Raw genomic sequence first — 16,344 nt, 5'->3', positions numbered from 1 at the left:
TACCGAAGGCTAACCCTGCCTATTCTTATAATGGGCGGACAAAGTTTCAAAGTTACCTGACTTTACTACTATTCTCACTGTGTTGAAGTGTGAGTTTTTACTTCATGAGTATGTTTGTTAGCTGAACTGGCTGAAAATGGGTTTGTGCCTGCAGGCGGATTGGGAGAAACACAAGCATGCACAGGCACAGTACTTTGAGTAAAGGTCACTGCTTCAGAGTAAGGGCTTGCACACTGAAAGTGAAGGTTGGTAAACAAACTGATGCAAGCTTGAGATGGCATTGGATGGAGAAGATGTTCGGCCAAGCGAGCATGCAGCTTTCACCACGTTGTCAATACTCGCCAACCTCTTTTGTCACGCTAAAATGGAACAAAATCAATGGCGCACACACAGGCTATTTTCTGAAAGCCATTTAATATCAAAGAAATCCAGAATACAGTAAATAAAATAGTAGAGTGCGATGTGCCCAAGAGCTGTCACAGTAAAAAGATTATTATAACCTTCTCACAGAAGATGCTTCTGCTCTGGAAAAAGAGGTTGAAAGGGAAACAAATCAACAAAATAAAACCTTGTTCTATCACCCAAATGGCTCATTCAATAATACGCAGTTGAGCAATTATGTTTGTGACAGAAAAGAAGGAGAATTGCATATGGAGTCTTTACAGCTATTATAGTACACAAGATTAATCCCCCATCATTTTGCTAAGAACGGAGCTCACCGTTTTCCACAGTGCAGAATAAATGAAGAGAAAATTGCCCACCTCTCTGTCCAAGACGCACAACTTCAGCCTACACACACAAGCAAAGCAGCACCCGTGCCTCTAAAGCAATCATTTGCCCTTATGTTTCTATGTTGTTTTTCTCACACCCAGCTTCGCTCTGCCTTCCCTTCAGTCTCCAAATATCCCTCTTTTTGTCCCCTTTCCTCCCCCTCTCCTGCCTCGATGTGACCACCCACCACATCCTCCCTCTTTAAGTATCCTCTCCATGCCATCCCTCATTTTCTGGTCACCCACTCCATCTTCCTTGCCTTTTGCTCCATCTCCCCTCCATCCCCCTCCTCATCCTTCCACCTGCCTGTGCAGTCAAACCAGAGGTTGTTTGTCTGCACAGGTGGAGGGCAGAGACTCCACACTGGCTTTGTAGATGGGCTTCTTCTGAGACCGGTCATCACTGGCGAGAGAAGAAAGAGAAGGAAAGACGGAGGAGCATTATTATCAGTATATCGACCTCCCAGTAGGCACTAGAAAATATATAAGTGAGGAAATTATAGACTAGGACCGAGCGATGTAGCCATGATGTGAAAGTCCATTTTTCTCTCTTTAGCTCTCCCTCTCTTTTTATTCACACATGCTCACATACACATATTGCAGAAAATGCTGCTATTTCTTCTAGGCCACCACAAAGACACAGCGATCATGTATAAAGCATGCACTCATGGAAATTGTGTCCTATGAAAATATTTTTTTTCAGCCCATATGGGAAAGGAGTTAATAAGAGAAGCAGCATGGGGTCATAGTGCACATTAACATGCTGTCAGCAATAGGTTTAATGGGACTTCGCTTCTGCTCTTATCATCGCTGTCGCCTTTATATGTACTTTAAATACTATCATGAAATTGAAGCTGCTGCCATTAGTTCAGGCTCTCCACAAGCAGAAAGTGTGGAGAAACACATGGGAGAGGTGGGAGCATGAAAGAGATCAAGGACGGGGTCAAGTCGGTCAGAGCAGCTGAGATTGACTTTAATATTCAACACCGATAACGCCTTTTAAAACACATAAAAGCACACAGACACTAGTCTGCACATGTGTGAAAAGGTTTTCCGCAAGATCACTTGGCAATATATAACACGCATACACACAATGTGAAGTATACACCAAGGTGCACACTGGCACATGCGGCAAAATACACACACTGTGACTGTAATGGCCTCGGTTCTATCGCATGAGACAGAATGAAATATTGCAGCAATAACCATAACCGTAATATAAAGTCAAACTGCAGGAGGAGAGACCGAGGCTGAGTTAGGGAAAATGGGAAGGTGAGTGTGGACGAAGCGCAGTAAAAAAAAATAAAAAAATAAAACAATCACGCGGGCGCGCACGCATTCCCTCGCACTCAGAGGCACTTTATCAATCAGATTTAGATTACGATTTAAAAGATCAGATCACAAGTAAAGAGAAAAGTGATTTCCTTTTATGAAAGAGGAGCAGATGCACACACACACACACACACATTCAAACAGTTGTTTCTTACATGGGTCCCTTGCAGGTCTTGGCGCGCTTGGCCCTGCGGCACAGGAATACACTCATGGAGAGGATGAACACCAGGAGAGAGAGGGCCGCCGCCGAGGTCATCAACATGAGACGGCCATTACTAGACTCATACCAGCGGGCATCCTCTGTGGGACAGATCAGTCAGACATGAAGGCAAACATGCATCACGCAGACTCTGAAATCAGCAAAACTACAAGTTTTTCCTGCCTCCAGGCAAAGCATCTAAAGGCAACCTCCTGTTTGTTTGTGGAAGAAAAGAGTGTCTGTGCAGAGCTCAGATGGCCATTCTGCCGCTCACCGCACCGATCTTCAAGAAGTCTGCTCTTTACAATTTGAAAATGTCTAATTATCCCCAACAAAGTAAAAGATGAAGAATTATGGTTAAGAGGATTTGGAGCAGCAACAAACGCATGCTTTGCCTGTTCATATACAGTAGCCATATTCCATAAGTTAAGTGAATTTCTTGGCACCAGGACTGTTTGTTTAAGGTTTGCACTTCTATTGTAGTGCAAATTCAAAGCAGCAGCAGTGACATGCAACATTTGCTCGCCATACCCCAACCATTATTCAAGCATCTAGAGTTTATTACTTTTTTTAATTACTACATGTGCTTCAGAGAAAATACTGGAGAAACTGTGGAGCGCAGTGACCAATGAGACAATTGAAGAAGTAATGAGTTAACTCTACCATAATAAATAACATGCATTGGCTTAATTGCATTTTTAGAGGTTGCATAATTTCAACGAATGAAATTTCAAGGCTTATGAATCTTACTGGGTGAGAGGATGGTGTTTAAAAACGGCATTACATTACAACAGTGCAGTCATCTCACAGGTCAATGATAAAGATGATGAAGACAGATGAAGTGCCATAAATCGGATTAGCTATAATGTTGTAATGAAATTAGTTCTCCACTTGAATACAACCATGAGAAATGATAGTTTGTCGTTCACAAAGACAAAGAAAAGCCTGCACTCCGTAGACATCGCTATCACACACTATGATGCACTGTATACGTTCGCATGGTGTTAGAAACACCAGTTGGAATAAGTAACAATAAAAGAAGTAGCAAAAACCCTAGCCTGCTCCCAAATGTCAGTTTCTAATGTCTCTCGAGTATTTCTAACTCATTTGTAAGACTGTCTCCTCGCTGTGTAGTCTAAAGCAGCTGTGGTGGGCATCAGAGCGCCATCTAGTGGAGGAACGTTAATATGGTTAGATCAGAATAAAAATATTTTTTTTTGCTAACATACAAATGCTGTTATTTTGACTTACCTTAGTTTATTATTTTGTTATTGTCCATTTGTGTTTATTTACCTTTTAGTATTAGCCAATCCTCACCTATTTTGTTTTATTAATTCTGTTTTTGTATAATGTTGTTTTGTGTTTGTTTTTGTTTTTTTGTTTTTTTTTATTCAGTAAACGTCAAACTAGAACTCATCATTGTATTGACCTATTCCGTTTAAATAACCCCCACACCGATCACGACCCATCATCAGGTAGAGACGTGTTTTGCCACTGTTAGCTAGCCAGTAAAAGCTCCAAAGCAAGTGGTGAAGAAATATGTGTCATAGCAATTGTGGGTTTTTTGTATTATGGTGATCCATGATTTTTAACAATCAAAAGTGGGCTTTAAGTTACAAAAGGTTGAGAAGCCCTTCTCTAGAGTGCACTTATGTTTGACTTGACATTTCTGTCAAAAGAAAAAAAAAATCAAAGGTCAGGAGAAATCACTGCTTCTTTCACTGTTTGAATAATTATCCTTTAATCCTTAAAGTTGGTGCAGTTTAGTCATTGCCATTATTTATTTAAAATGTATTAATGTCCTCTGGTATCATCTTACCTATTTTCATTTGACATTTTAAAGGTAATTTCATTACGGTCTTCTTTGTCACCTTTATGTGTGAGGTGTTTTCATAAATGTCCTAACCTCTCTTTACTACAGCATTACGGTCTTTTCTCTACTTTTTATTATCATTCTAGTGTGCAGATAAATTAAACCTTAACCCTGAAGGCTATTTCTTTAGAAATGTAAGGCTTTAAAGGTTTCCCACGCACTTTCGCAAATGGCAACTTCTGCATATGCTCCTGATGACGTAATTACACACTAACACTTTCTTCAAGCAGCTGATTGAAAAAGGAAGTAGAACACAATGTTTTTTTTGTTTTTGTTTAGAGGATGTTGAGAGCTGAAATCCCCAGCATTTACAAAGAAAGCCCAAACCGTTTTTTAGAAAGAAGAAGCGGGAAGCAACCTTTCTACACTCAGTCAGTATAAAGGACAACATGACTTTTCCAGTTAGATCTATAGTCTTTTCTTACTTGACAGCACAGTGATACTGATGGTGCGTTTCTTGCTGAGTGACTCCACAGAGGGATGCTCGGCCATGCAAGTGTACTGTCCTTCATCCATCGCTCTGATCTTCCTCAGTGTCAGCGTGGAGGAAGGCAGGATCCAGTCGTCGCCCTGAAAGAGAAAGATGGAGATTTACAAGAGAGCGTAAGAGAGTGCAACAAACAGAAAGCAGGGCAGAAAGTCAAAAAAGAAATATAGGCTGGATTGTTTGCAGCCCGAAGAGAATCGACAAACTCCCACAAATTAAAATTGTGCTGAGCTTAGAGCGCAAGAAAGATGGAGAATAGACGACGCTAGTTAGCGAAAGAGAGATGCCGAGAAACAGAGGGTTTCAGACAGACAAGAGGAGTGTATACGAGGGAAAGAGAAAGAAAAGGGAGTGAAAGTGTTATTTTGGCGGATTTGTGTGCAAGCGATAGAGGGACAAAGAGAGAACGAAATAGAACACGAAAGGGAGAAACAGAGAGATTGGCAACGGCAGTGGGGCGCAGACAGGAAGACTGCTGGTGCACGGCCACCAGAGAACAGTCCCCAAAATCCCAAATGAAGTGTATTTACCTGAGTAGTAATCCCAACGAATGAACACACATCGACACAAGTCAATAACCCAGATAACACCATCATCCGCAAAGAATGAAGCCACAACAACAGACTGTTAACACAACACATAATGAGATGGCGAGGGAGCGGGATGAATTGTTGACACAGAAATAGCTGCACTATTATGAGATAGAGCTCGACATGGGAGGAAACAAATAATAGGCCAAACACAAGGATTGGAAAACAAACGAACACAGGGGATGAGGTAAAAAAACAAAAACAAAAAAAAAAAGACATTACACCATGCAAATGATTTGGCTCCTGGGAGCTGAGGCTCCTGCCAAGAAAGTCCATTTCAATTTGAATGCATCTGAATTAAGAGGATTTCCCATAAAGGCCAGGTCTGGCCAAAGCAGCATTTTGTATGCAAATCCACTGGCTTCCTAAGCAGTGGCCCGTTTCTGCCTCTGTCCTGCTGTCATTACCGGGGGCCAATGTGCCCACGGCGGATGTCTGTCAAAGTGGGCCGTTCTGATGCCGCTCTTTGCCCCACATCCACTCCTGTCATACATACAGTAGACTCACAGATAGAGAACAAACACAACCACCCAACATTCCATCTCATCTTATCATTTCCTTGTCTCATTTCTCTTTTCCAAAGGTTTTGTGACTTATGTAAATGGAGTATGAATAAGATATACAGGTGAATCATGAGTGGAGGTGCGCTAAAGGATTCGTCATACAGTGACGGACCTTTCTGTCACGCTGACAATAATTCTTCTTCTTCCTCAAAGTGCTGTAGATTTAACAAGTAATGAACAAAAAAAAATCCTAATAAACTCATATGAATATGTGGAGGACAAACAGTATTAGCAGTATAAAATGTCCACTGAATTGGATTTGGACTTGTAAGCCCATTTAAAACCCGGATTAGCAGTGACCCTTTAACAAGCATATTAACCCTGAGCCCACTTATCAAAATGAATAACAAAAGGGGGAACTTTCCAATTACGTGTGCCTGTTCCCAAGATGTCGTCCTGGTTGCGGAGCTTCATTACACCTGTGGCTTTCTGATGGTGGTAACGGTGATTTTGATTACAAACTAGAAAGTGTAATACCATTTTCTCACCACAAGGGCACAGAGTATCTCCCAGCTCATCAACGTCTTCTTGTTCTACATGCCTATTGTCACTTTGGCATTTTACACAAGAGATGTCTTAATTTCCCTCGGGTGAGGGTTTCTTAGCTCAGCAAAGAGTCCAGTTGAATAATTCAATTCTGGTTAACCAAACACTAAAAAAAAAAATCATTAGAAATCTATACACATAATTGTTTTCAGGTTGACTGGCTCTTGTCTAGACCTCATTAAACTATTAATCCTATGTAAGTGGGAAAGCTGCAATCCCCAGCGAGCGGTGGGCCTAAGCCAACCGGTCACTTAAATACAGAGCACTTCTTCAGAAGAGGGGATGGAAAGACGACAGCCGAGGGGAAACGAACGGCTTGAGAAACTCAGGGAGAGACATGGTGTAAGAGGAGGAGGGAAAATTAAAAGAACCATGTGAGCAAAGCCAAGAGCGAAAGAGGGAACTAGAAAGCCTGTTCTCATTCCTAGGACGGCAAATACAGACGCTTTGTAACATCCCCTGGAGTCTGACGCCGTCACACCCTTTAGCGTCTGTATGAGACGCACCGCCATTTTTTTAGACGTTTCGAAAATATGCTCTGGAGAGTGATGGGAGGTGGATAGGTCAAACAAACACAGGACTTTCAACAGGGACAAGACCGGTGTTCCTATCCCAAAGAGGTGTTGAGTCATTTCGAAGTAACATTAGTGATGTTTGTGACATTTTTTACAAACTTATGTTACGTTGTTCACAGTTTTTACTAAGTATACGCAGCTACTTTAAGCCCAACCATGATGTTAACCACGTGTTCACTGCGACCGAGCTCTGCGCAACCCAGCGTGTTAGAAAGAGACGACTAAGGCTCTGACAAAGTCAGTACGGGACGAGTTTGGGAGCGTCAGTACTAGGAATGAGAATGTGTTGGCCGAGACAGACTGGAACAAGACAGGAAAGAAATAAAGAGGTCATATCGACAGTGGAGGGAGGGAGCTGGAGAGGGAATGACAAGTTCACAAAAGCATAATGAGAACACTGCCAACGTGCAGAATCCGGAAGCTTTCTCACGTCTTTATTCCAGAAGTAGCTTGGCTCCTCTGACGAGCTGGCGGAGCACCTCACCACCACATCATCCCCGAGTCGCACCTTCAGCTCCTGTGGGACACTCAAGTAGCTGGTGTAGCCTTCTCTCGTCAGTGACAGCTCCCCCATGTCTAAAGCCCAGCGGGAATGAGGAACAACGATCGAACGTTAATGAAGCGGGAAATTTCTCCAAGAGACGTGACTGAACACATGTTTGCAGTGGTAGCAGCTGCTAAAACACTCGGATCTTTTAAGTATACAGGCTCAAGTTTGAATGCCTCCCAAAGGTACAGACTGTCTCAAGCGATCAATAATAATGATAATAGGCTTCATCTTATCGAAGTCTTTAGAGAGGCAGTGTTGTGAATAATGGCTCATCTTCCATCTCAATAGATGGCCCACGTCCATCGAGCTCCTGGCTTCTCTCCCCCTGCGTCTCCTTCGGCCCTTTAGTCCGTTCTAATCTTTGCCTCTTATTGATTCCTCCCATGAGGCTGAGGAGCCTATCAAACAGCATTACGGTCGATTTGATGGCCACTGAGAAGATAGAGGACACTGATAATCTGACTAGCAAGCCATGGATGCCGTTTTATGCAAATATGTATCCCCACACTGAAAGCTTCAAACTTGAGCCCCACCGGGAGAATGCCTTTTTTGTTTGCCTGGAGTGCTGAGGAAAAAAAAGAATGAAATGAAATGTCGTCAACCTATCATAGCAACACCGTGTTTGCACTGGATCTGTGCTTTTTGCAGTTATTTTGTTGTACACCTCTGCAGCTGCATTGCATAGATGTGTCTTGTCTTATTAACTATTAATGTGTTTTTCTATCCCTCTCTGTGAAGAAAGCTGTATCCACAGTGTCTGAAAAATTGTCTCTCCCTCCTGCTGGTTGGAAATTGCAAGGCTTCAGACTTTCTTTGTTCCGTCTTCTCACCTAGACTGTTTACCGTTGTACAGTCATTTTTTTTATGCTTCCTTCTTTGTCAGTAATGTCAGCATTCTCGGTTATGCCACGCATTTCCTTATTAGAAAGGGAAACTCAGAAGCTGTGTATCTTATTTGTAAGTCACAGTTATATATCGTATTGTCTGATTCCTGCAGTAATCTATTTTCCAACTGCGGGAGGCCGACAATTTAAAAAAAAACAACATCTAAGGTTGCTTTATTTATCAAATGGGAAATACAGTGTCACAGAGTCATTGTTCCACAGACATTTTCAGCAGACAGATCCTACCCATAGCAACCCATGCACTCACAATGCACTTTGAAGTCCAGCAGCGGGGAGGAGATGTACGTCTCGGTCACATTATCGGCGTCGGACACACAGCGGTAGGGCCCCTCATAGAACCTTCCTGCGTGGGGGATGGACAGGACTAGACTGTCAGCAGTCCGCTCGATCTTCATCGAATAGAAGCACCAAGATCGCTCCCAAACTGGACGCCAGCGCTGCATGTACTGAAGAAAGAACTTTGGTTAAAGTTGACATGGAAATATTTATAAGAATAGAATCACATGACGTTACTGTGAGGAGTATTCTGATGGGTTATGTTTCATGTGTTGCGGTTTTTGTTCAATTCTCCACCGTGTTGGACTACACAGCAGTCAGCTGCTCGACGGTGTGATATTTACATAGAGCAGTTGATTGCCCATGTAGGGAGAGTCATAGCAAATACAGGATATAAATGTTATGACATGGGTGACAATGTCCATAACATAATTAAGTGATAAATCTTTTGTTTCACATTTGATAATTCAAACGATAGGAATTAAACACTTGAGCACTTTGGCCTTTCTCATCAGCACTACAATGTTGTAAGCATAGTCAAATAATGGTGAGAACTTTTAAAATGTACCCACTTCTCTCCCTCCCACCCACCCATTTGTTCCCAGGCTCACCTGGGAGAAGACCTCAAAGTGGACCTGGCTGATGTTGAGTTCAGAGTCTGAGGACAGACACTCCAGCGTGATGCTCTGTCCCTCCAGGACCGGCTGGGTCGGCCCTTTAATGAGCAAAGTGGCTGCATGTGGACAGAGATTACACATGCAGGTTATTGATCACAACATGAATAGGCAGGGTGCTCGCTGGGGAGCTCGCTGCTGTTCGGGCAACACTTTCAAAACAACCGCTCCCTCTTCCTGACATTTGCTTCAGACTCCTGTGGGGAAACTGCCAATACTCTCAAAGTCACCGTGGTCACATGACCAGCAACAGGTTCTGCTGCTTTATGGACGCTATAGTTGCAACAGAGGCTATTTGTCTTTCACTTCAGGCAAGAATTATTGCACAACACAAACAGTTTCATTATTGTCAAACATAAGCTGCGAGTGTTATATAGACGGCTCTCTGTATACAGTATGTATTAATAAAAACGTATTTAACTGTTGTTTTCGTCGTTCCCTTGATAATAACATCCACATTTTCTGTTTGAGTCTGAGTCTTGTAACCACCAGGGGAAACCCATCAGTGTGACAGAAGAGAAACTCGCGCATTTCCTCTAGAGGACATACGCACTCAGAAACAGACAGGCGAGCAGACAAGCAGGCAGGAACACACAAAAACAAAACAGAAACGGAATATATTTATGGAGAAGAAAAAAAAAACCAGAATCACACTTTCACAAGATTTAACCAATAGCTAATTACAGAGCAGCAATACAATTAAATGTGTTACGGTGATTGTAGCTATACAAGCACATTAAGAAAATAAAACAAATATTTACCAGAACTGCCATGAATCAGGGCGAACACTGCAGCAACTAGAAGTAATTTCATGACTGCGGAAACAAAAAAACACCTTTACAAGTTTAGAAAAAGGGTGCGCACTACTGTCCAGTTTCTAATCTGAAATGAAAGTTTGCTCAGTATTTATGCATAACGAGCTGGAGGTGTGGCGTGTGTTTTCAGGAAGTAGGATCAAAATATAGTCTGAAATCTGAACGCACAAAGAAAAACACATCCAAACCATTATACTGCCGACAATAAATTGCTCAATACGCCTTATTATATTTCTGGTGTTTTCTTTTCTGAGGAGCATACACGCCTGAATTGTTGTTTATGTGAACTGTAAAAGAAGAAACTTGCTGCTGCTGTATAATCAAATTCACTGTCAGTGCGTCATTAGTCTCTGGGGCGAATCGCGCCTATCAGGTTTTCAGTCTGAGCTTGTTGTTGAGGGCAGTAGTTTTTCTGTGGAAGTCCACCAGAATGTGAAAGAAGTCTTGACATGTTACCGCAGAGCTTCGCAAAATCCCCGTGTGATATGTAATGCCGAACAAGCAAACATGTTAGGCTTCATTTGCTGGGACCTTTGATACATTGGCTGTTAACCAGAGCCGGACATGAGGCGTAATCGAAAACAATAGTAAAGAGCGTCTCAGAGAGCGTTTGCTGTACTCGGACTTAAAACGCAGAGTCATCGTTAGACTCGTGATCGACATATACCGCCAAGATATTCGTTTTTACGCTTTCAGTTAGATGTGGGCATATATGTCTATTGCATCCACCCCAGGTCTATACAATAGTATTGTTGAAATTAGAATATCTAGAGGAAAAAACAATAACATATTTTCAATAACTAGTAAATAGAGCAAATGCCTCGGTTACTTTGTGTAAAATATGTAGGGATTTATGTATACAAATTCTTAAACTATATTTAACCATTTCAAGTTCAAATTAAGGACCCCTCTATTCTTGGGAGAGTAGTGTTCCAAACTATGTCTGTACTATTATCTCCTTATGTAAATGCCCATCACTACCAAGGATATGTACTACTGTCTATGAATATATTTGAAAGAATAAACCACATTGATTAAAAATAATGTACAAAATCTTACATCGCTCTGAAGGTGGTTTGGAAGTATTTCACTTTGTTGTTTTTTTTTTTTTTTTTTAATGTAAACTGGCTTTAAGACGTCTTACTGAGCATGATTTCTTATTATAGGTCATTCCAAATATTCATAAATGTCGGTAGTTTAACGTTTTTGTTGCATTGTGATTAGTTACCAGAAAAAAAAATGCATTTTGTTATTTCATTTAATTTGTTGAGCCATGATTTAGTTCTACAAAATATCCAGCAGGTGGCGGAATAGAGGCGACATGTTACCACCGGAAATAGACCGAAACAAAGCGGAAGTAGTGAAAGATAACCTCGCTAATTTTTCGAGCTGTACCGAAGCACTTTGAGGGAATCTGTTGGCATTAAACTCACTCATTGTCGTCGCAACGACGCCGAAACATGGACAGATAGGGTTTGTTTTATTGGGTAAGTTGTCAATTTAACGCGTGATTTCGTGATGTACCGTTGTACGAAGCCGTGGCGTTAGATTAGCAGCTAATGTTAGCCTGTTCAGCTAAATTCAAAGCTTGATAGCTGCTATTGTTTTTAGCACATAACGTTATGTTAGCGTCGGTTTTTACTTGTTTGTTTCAGTTGTTTAAGCTGCACAGTCGCTGAACAGTTTCCTGTGTGATCTTATTATTTTACTAGTGCGGTGTCATCGCTCTAAATCTGTTAATATTTGTAATAACGTTAGATCCTACAGCGTTTTACGGCCAAGTTGCTGCATCTTGTCGTGAGGTAAAACAGAAAATTAAAGTAGAGTAAAATAAACAAATCGAGCAGAGAATACATCACACATACAGCATAAGGCTTATATAAATAAAAGGCTGTTAAAAGGCTGTTTCGTATAGATTCTCCAAGCAGGTTAAGCGTGATTATCAACCTATTAGCTTCTGTAATGCTGCGTCAACTTGTTAACACGACTGTTTTCTCCAGATTTACGGAGTCCCTGCAAACGATAATCTATCACATCTGTGCCCACCTTGGACTGTGATTCAGGACTCTCACACAGACGAACAGTTTTGCTCACAGTTAATAAAACACACCAGAGTCCCGCCTCTCCTCCTGTGGCCACCAGCATGGCTAACAGCACCGCGACAGCATTAAAGGCTGTTGGGACCCCTGGCCCTGCTGGCAGAAGTAGTCCGGAGGGATCTCAGGTCAGTGTTTTGTGTTAATTCACCAAACCCATAGACGTTGCTGCACCAACATCCGTACGGAGGTCTACTGACTTTCATACACAAACGTCAGGTGTGGGACTGTCCCACTGTGGAATTTGTATTTTGTACCCTTTTGAACCTCAATGAATTGATACATTTGCTGTCTCTCCAGGTGCTCAGTAAGAAGAAGCTGCAGGACCTGGTGAGAGAGATCGATCCCAATGAGCAGCTGGATGAGGATGTTGAGGAGGTCTGTCACTGGTTTTGATTTCAGTTTAAAATAAACTCTGAACTCACATTTCACAAGTGTAGACATTAGGGATGAGCTACAAAACCCAGTATTAAACTGGCATTGGTAACACATTATTAAACACCATAGTATTCATCAGCTCAGACATTTAATCAACGCTAATGATTTGATGTAATTCAGTATTGCAATGCAGCATATCTCCTCTGCTCTCTGTGTTGTGTCTGAGCGCGCACGCACACACACACACACACACACACACACACACACACACACACACACACACACACACACACACACACACACACACACACACACTCTTATAAGCTTGTCTACTGGGTGGGACAAACCAACACAGGGAGGAAAGACTGACACTTACCATCGTCTGTGTTCTTCATTCTTTACATTTAATGTTGATATTTTAGATTTAAATCCAGTGACATATTACTGAGTTTAGTTACTCTGCTCTTTTAAAATTACTTAATATTAAATGTTCTGAATTTATTCCTTTATTAAATGATTTATTGAAAAGCAGTTATTTGGTGATAAAACCCATCCCTGGTAAACATAAGCAGCAGCGGAATGTTCGGTGTGAGTACCACTTGCATCTTGCAGGTTCTTGTTGCTCTATAGTTCCCCAACCGATGGCCACATCCATCATTTGGAAATGTTATTCTATTGAAAGCCTGGCTGCATGAAAAATGGTGTCAGCAGCAGAAAATATGAGGGATTTGTCCAGCCGTTGTGGAATGTTGCTTTACGGAGCACGATTGATGGTTCTCACACTGCCTGTCTCTTCTCAGATGCTGCTGCAAATTGCCGATGACTTTATTGAGAGTGTAGTGACAGCGGCCTGTCAGCTGGCTCGCCATCGCAAGTCCAACACCTTGGAGGTGAAGGATGTTCAATTACATCTTGGTAAGTTGATTTTTTTTTTTTTGTTGCAGGGTTGTGAAACCTCATATTGTCACGAGGATGGGTTCAAGCAGCTGTGATATGATGGTTAGCCTGTAATGACTGCTGGATAATTGCTTTCAAAACACTTGCCTCAGGACCTTTAATTATTCCCCTATATATCATGTCGTGTGTGAATCATTCATTCCTTAAACCAAAATGTGATGTCTTTATTTTTAGCCATGACAGTTACTTACATTTGCAGATTCATTCTTTATGAATTTTTACCAAAACTTCCGACACTTGGCATCTTAAGAAGAAGCCTTCGTGGATCCATGTGCTGAAAACGACAAAATACAAAAACAGAGATCTTTGAAAATGTTGTGCCAAAAAAAAAAAAAAAAAAAAAGAGCGTTGAAAGTAATTTGTGCTCATCTCTTTGGGTGACTGCAAACAGTCAGTCACAAGAGCTTCCTGAGAAATCTGCAGACAGTTTTAGGGTATATTGGTAACCAAATCACTGGCAGGTAAATTGTCTCCCGTTTTACTGTGTTCAGTTAAAAGCACACACAGAATGTCACAGTGTAAGGATGGTCAAGGCTGTCGCGGAAGTTGAATTATTTGCTTTATAGTCCTGACAATATTATTCACACTTGTTTCTCCGCCGAGGACGTTGTGTTTTCGGTTTGTTGAAAAACTACTAGCCTTTGCGTGAGAGTTGTAACGTGAGCTCAGGAGGAAACTGCTACAATTTGGAGCAGATCTGAGTCACATGAATTACTTTTCGTTAACACAACATTGCGAGATGAAGCATTTGGCCCTGGTGGAGGTCTGCGCTTCGAGTGCCCTTCTAGTTTGAAATTAGATCTTGAGTGTGACACTATGTCCCATGTCCTCATTGTACTGTAATGATAACGTGTTGGAAGTCCTGAGTAGTTCATACAGCGTCCTGCTGATTGCTTTTCTCAGAGCGCCAGTGGAACATGTGGATTCCTGGTTACGGCTCAGATGAGATCCGGCCGTTCAAGAAGGCCTGCACCACAGAGGCTCACAAACAGGTAAGCAATAAAGGCTTATGTTGGACATACTAGAATATTCCTCGTCATGGTACATCTAGAGAAAACACGACAACTGTTGGATAATAATCTAGTACTTGTCAAAATTGATTTTTATTATAACAGAGTGTGCCTAACTGTTTACACTTGGTTTCCTTACAGAGAATGGCGCTGATCCGCAAGACAACCAAAAAGTAGCGAGGCTGTACACGAATATGTTGTACCCACTCTGTGTATTGTCCTCTTTTTCTTTGTTTTGATTGAGGAAGAGAGAGAGGTGGTTTTGGTGTTTAGTTTTTCATTAGATAGTGTCGTTGTCATGTCTCCCTAACTTTTGAGTGTTTTGCCAGCACCATCACACAATGTAATTCGTGTCTCTGATTCTGTTTTGTTGCTATTAAGTTAAGTCTGGCAGAACTCTGCATTTTTGTCAATAAACATTTACTGGAATACTTCGTTTGGATGGTGTGACCACTGCTGTATCCGATTTGCCTTTTGGGACTTTAGAGCATTTGGAAGTGAATGTTGAAAGTTATGTTTGGTGTTATCTTACCAATAGTAGGTAATTCTAACTTGAGGATGTAAGAGATCATAGCTCCCCTGTTTACTCACTTCACTCATATGCTATTTATATGTTTTTTGGTTTTTTTTTTGTTAATGGAGGGAGGGTCTATAATACAAAATTCCTACTGCAAAATGGTGGCTATAAACACAGTAAATTCTGTTATTGGACTTGTTTATGCTGTTGTGAATTGTTACTGATTGTTGTAGGGGTTATTACTTTAACATTTATTTTAACTATCCTTGTAAATTGTATTTTTACTTTCAGCAAATATCAAAATGATGGAAGAAATGGTGCTCAGATGTTGACTTTTCACGATGTCAGATTAAAATATAAATGACTGATCTGTTATCAAAAAAAGAAGAGATTTTGGAGGATGGCATCTCTTGCTAGACTCAACTTAAAGTTAAGGTTTCTTTATACATAGGAAAGGGTTAAATCTGAGTTACGGAAAGGGCTTTTGCAGCTTATGTAAAATCCCTACGGACATAGACCGGCATACAGCCACACTGTTCAACCCGTCACTGATCGTCTTCAATCTGAGTGTCTTTAGTAGCAAAATAAATTGTTTTTTGGTTGCCGAAACACAGGAGGCTGTTTATCAGTCATGGACAGTAATTGCTATGGAAACATCAACATTTCAAAAGAACAATATCCAAATGCACTCGAGGTGTTTCATTTAATTAATTTCTACCACAGCACCTGGAAACAATCGCTCACACTGAGCATGCTGCTCAATTATTGGTGATGCAACAAAGCCTTTTCCAGATAACTACTTAAGCCCAAAGCATTAATTCACATCGTCGTAGGGGGAACATTTCCAAACTCAACCTGGGCACTCTGTACCTTAACTGCTGCCAGAACAAGCAAATTAGACAATATCACAGATTTGAGTGCAGAAGATAAAGCACAATAGATTGTACAGTTGGCCTAGCATCTCACAGAAGGTAGTATAGACCTGTTTTTTCATATTAAGAGAAACATTTATAGACTTAGCAAAAACACTAGCCGATGCCAACATGCTGATGTTAAGCAACTAATCTTTACCATGTTCAACATCCTCCTCAAACCTTAGTTTAGCTCATTAGCATTGGTTTTCATAAGCCAAAGCATTGGGCAAATTGAAATGACCTGATGAACACCTTTAGCAAATTCCACAGCAATCTCTGCAATAGTGGTCAAACACCACACATGTCAACCTGCTGGT

At 41.3% G+C, this 16,344-nt stretch overlaps 2 protein-coding genes across 2 annotated transcripts; one reads left to right on the top strand and one right to left on the bottom strand.

The window, feature by feature from the left end:
- Positions 1–395: 395 nt before the first annotated feature.
- si:ch211-79k12.1 (uncharacterized protein LOC568891 homolog) lies at positions 396–10,230 on the bottom strand. The gene is made up of 7 exons (XM_068735374.1): positions 10,102–10,230; positions 9,278–9,399; positions 8,638–8,836; positions 7,366–7,511; positions 4,600–4,744; positions 2,258–2,402; positions 396–1,173 (listed from the first exon to the last, which is right to left on the bottom strand). The coding sequence occupies exons 1-7, from the start codon at positions 10,151–10,153 to the stop codon at positions 1,086–1,088; spliced, it is 897 nt and encodes a 298-aa protein (XP_068591475.1). The 5' UTR covers positions 10,154–10,230; the 3' UTR covers positions 396–1,085.
- A 1,256-nt stretch (positions 10,231–11,486) lies between these two features.
- On the top strand, positions 11,487–15,030 carry taf12 (TAF12 RNA polymerase II, TATA box binding protein (TBP)-associated factor). The gene is made up of 6 exons (XM_068735377.1): positions 11,487–11,642; positions 12,156–12,379; positions 12,552–12,629; positions 13,430–13,544; positions 14,490–14,578; positions 14,738–15,030. Exons 2-6 carry the CDS (start codon positions 12,299–12,301, stop codon positions 14,771–14,773), a joined length of 399 nt encoding a protein of 132 aa, XP_068591478.1. The 5' UTR covers positions 11,487–11,642; positions 12,156–12,298; the 3' UTR covers positions 14,774–15,030.
- The last annotated feature ends 1,314 nt before the right edge of the window (positions 15,031–16,344 follow it).

The sequence above is a fragment of the Cebidichthys violaceus genome, unplaced genomic scaffold (genome assembly GCF_023349555.1).
Source record: "Cebidichthys violaceus isolate CVI_PGR_0920_01 unplaced genomic scaffold, fCebVio1.0.p SCAF_7, whole genome shotgun sequence".
Lineage (NCBI taxonomy): Eukaryota > Metazoa > Chordata > Actinopteri > Perciformes > Stichaeidae > Cebidichthys > Cebidichthys violaceus.
The sequence above is the reverse complement of the archived record's forward strand: the minus strand, read 5'-3'. Positions and strand labels throughout refer to the sequence as shown.

Excerpts from the sequence above, each read along its gene's own strand:
- si:ch211-79k12.1 (XM_068735374.1), bottom strand. The coding sequence starts at position 10,153 with ATGAAATTACTTCTAGTTGCTGCAGTGTTCGCCCTGATTCATGGCAGT. Across the intron at positions 9,400-10,101 it reads CCTGATTCATGGCAGTTCTG|CCACTTTGCTCATTAAAGGG; the intron begins GTAAATATTTGT and ends GTCCACATGCAG. Across the intron at positions 4,745-7,365 it reads GCTACTTCTGGAATAAAGAC|GGCGACGACTGGATCCTGCC; the intron begins GTGAGAAAGCTT and ends TTTCTCTTTCAG.
- taf12 (XM_068735377.1), top strand. The coding sequence starts at position 12,299 with ATGGCTAACAGCACCGCGACAGCATTAAAGGCTGTTGGGACCCCTGGC. Across the intron at positions 12,380-12,551 it reads GTAGTCCGGAGGGATCTCAG|GTGCTCAGTAAGAAGAAGCT; the intron begins GTCAGTGTTTTG and ends CTGTCTCTCCAG. Across the intron at positions 12,630-13,429 it reads TGGATGAGGATGTTGAGGAG|ATGCTGCTGCAAATTGCCGA; the intron begins GTCTGTCACTGG and ends GTCTCTTCTCAG.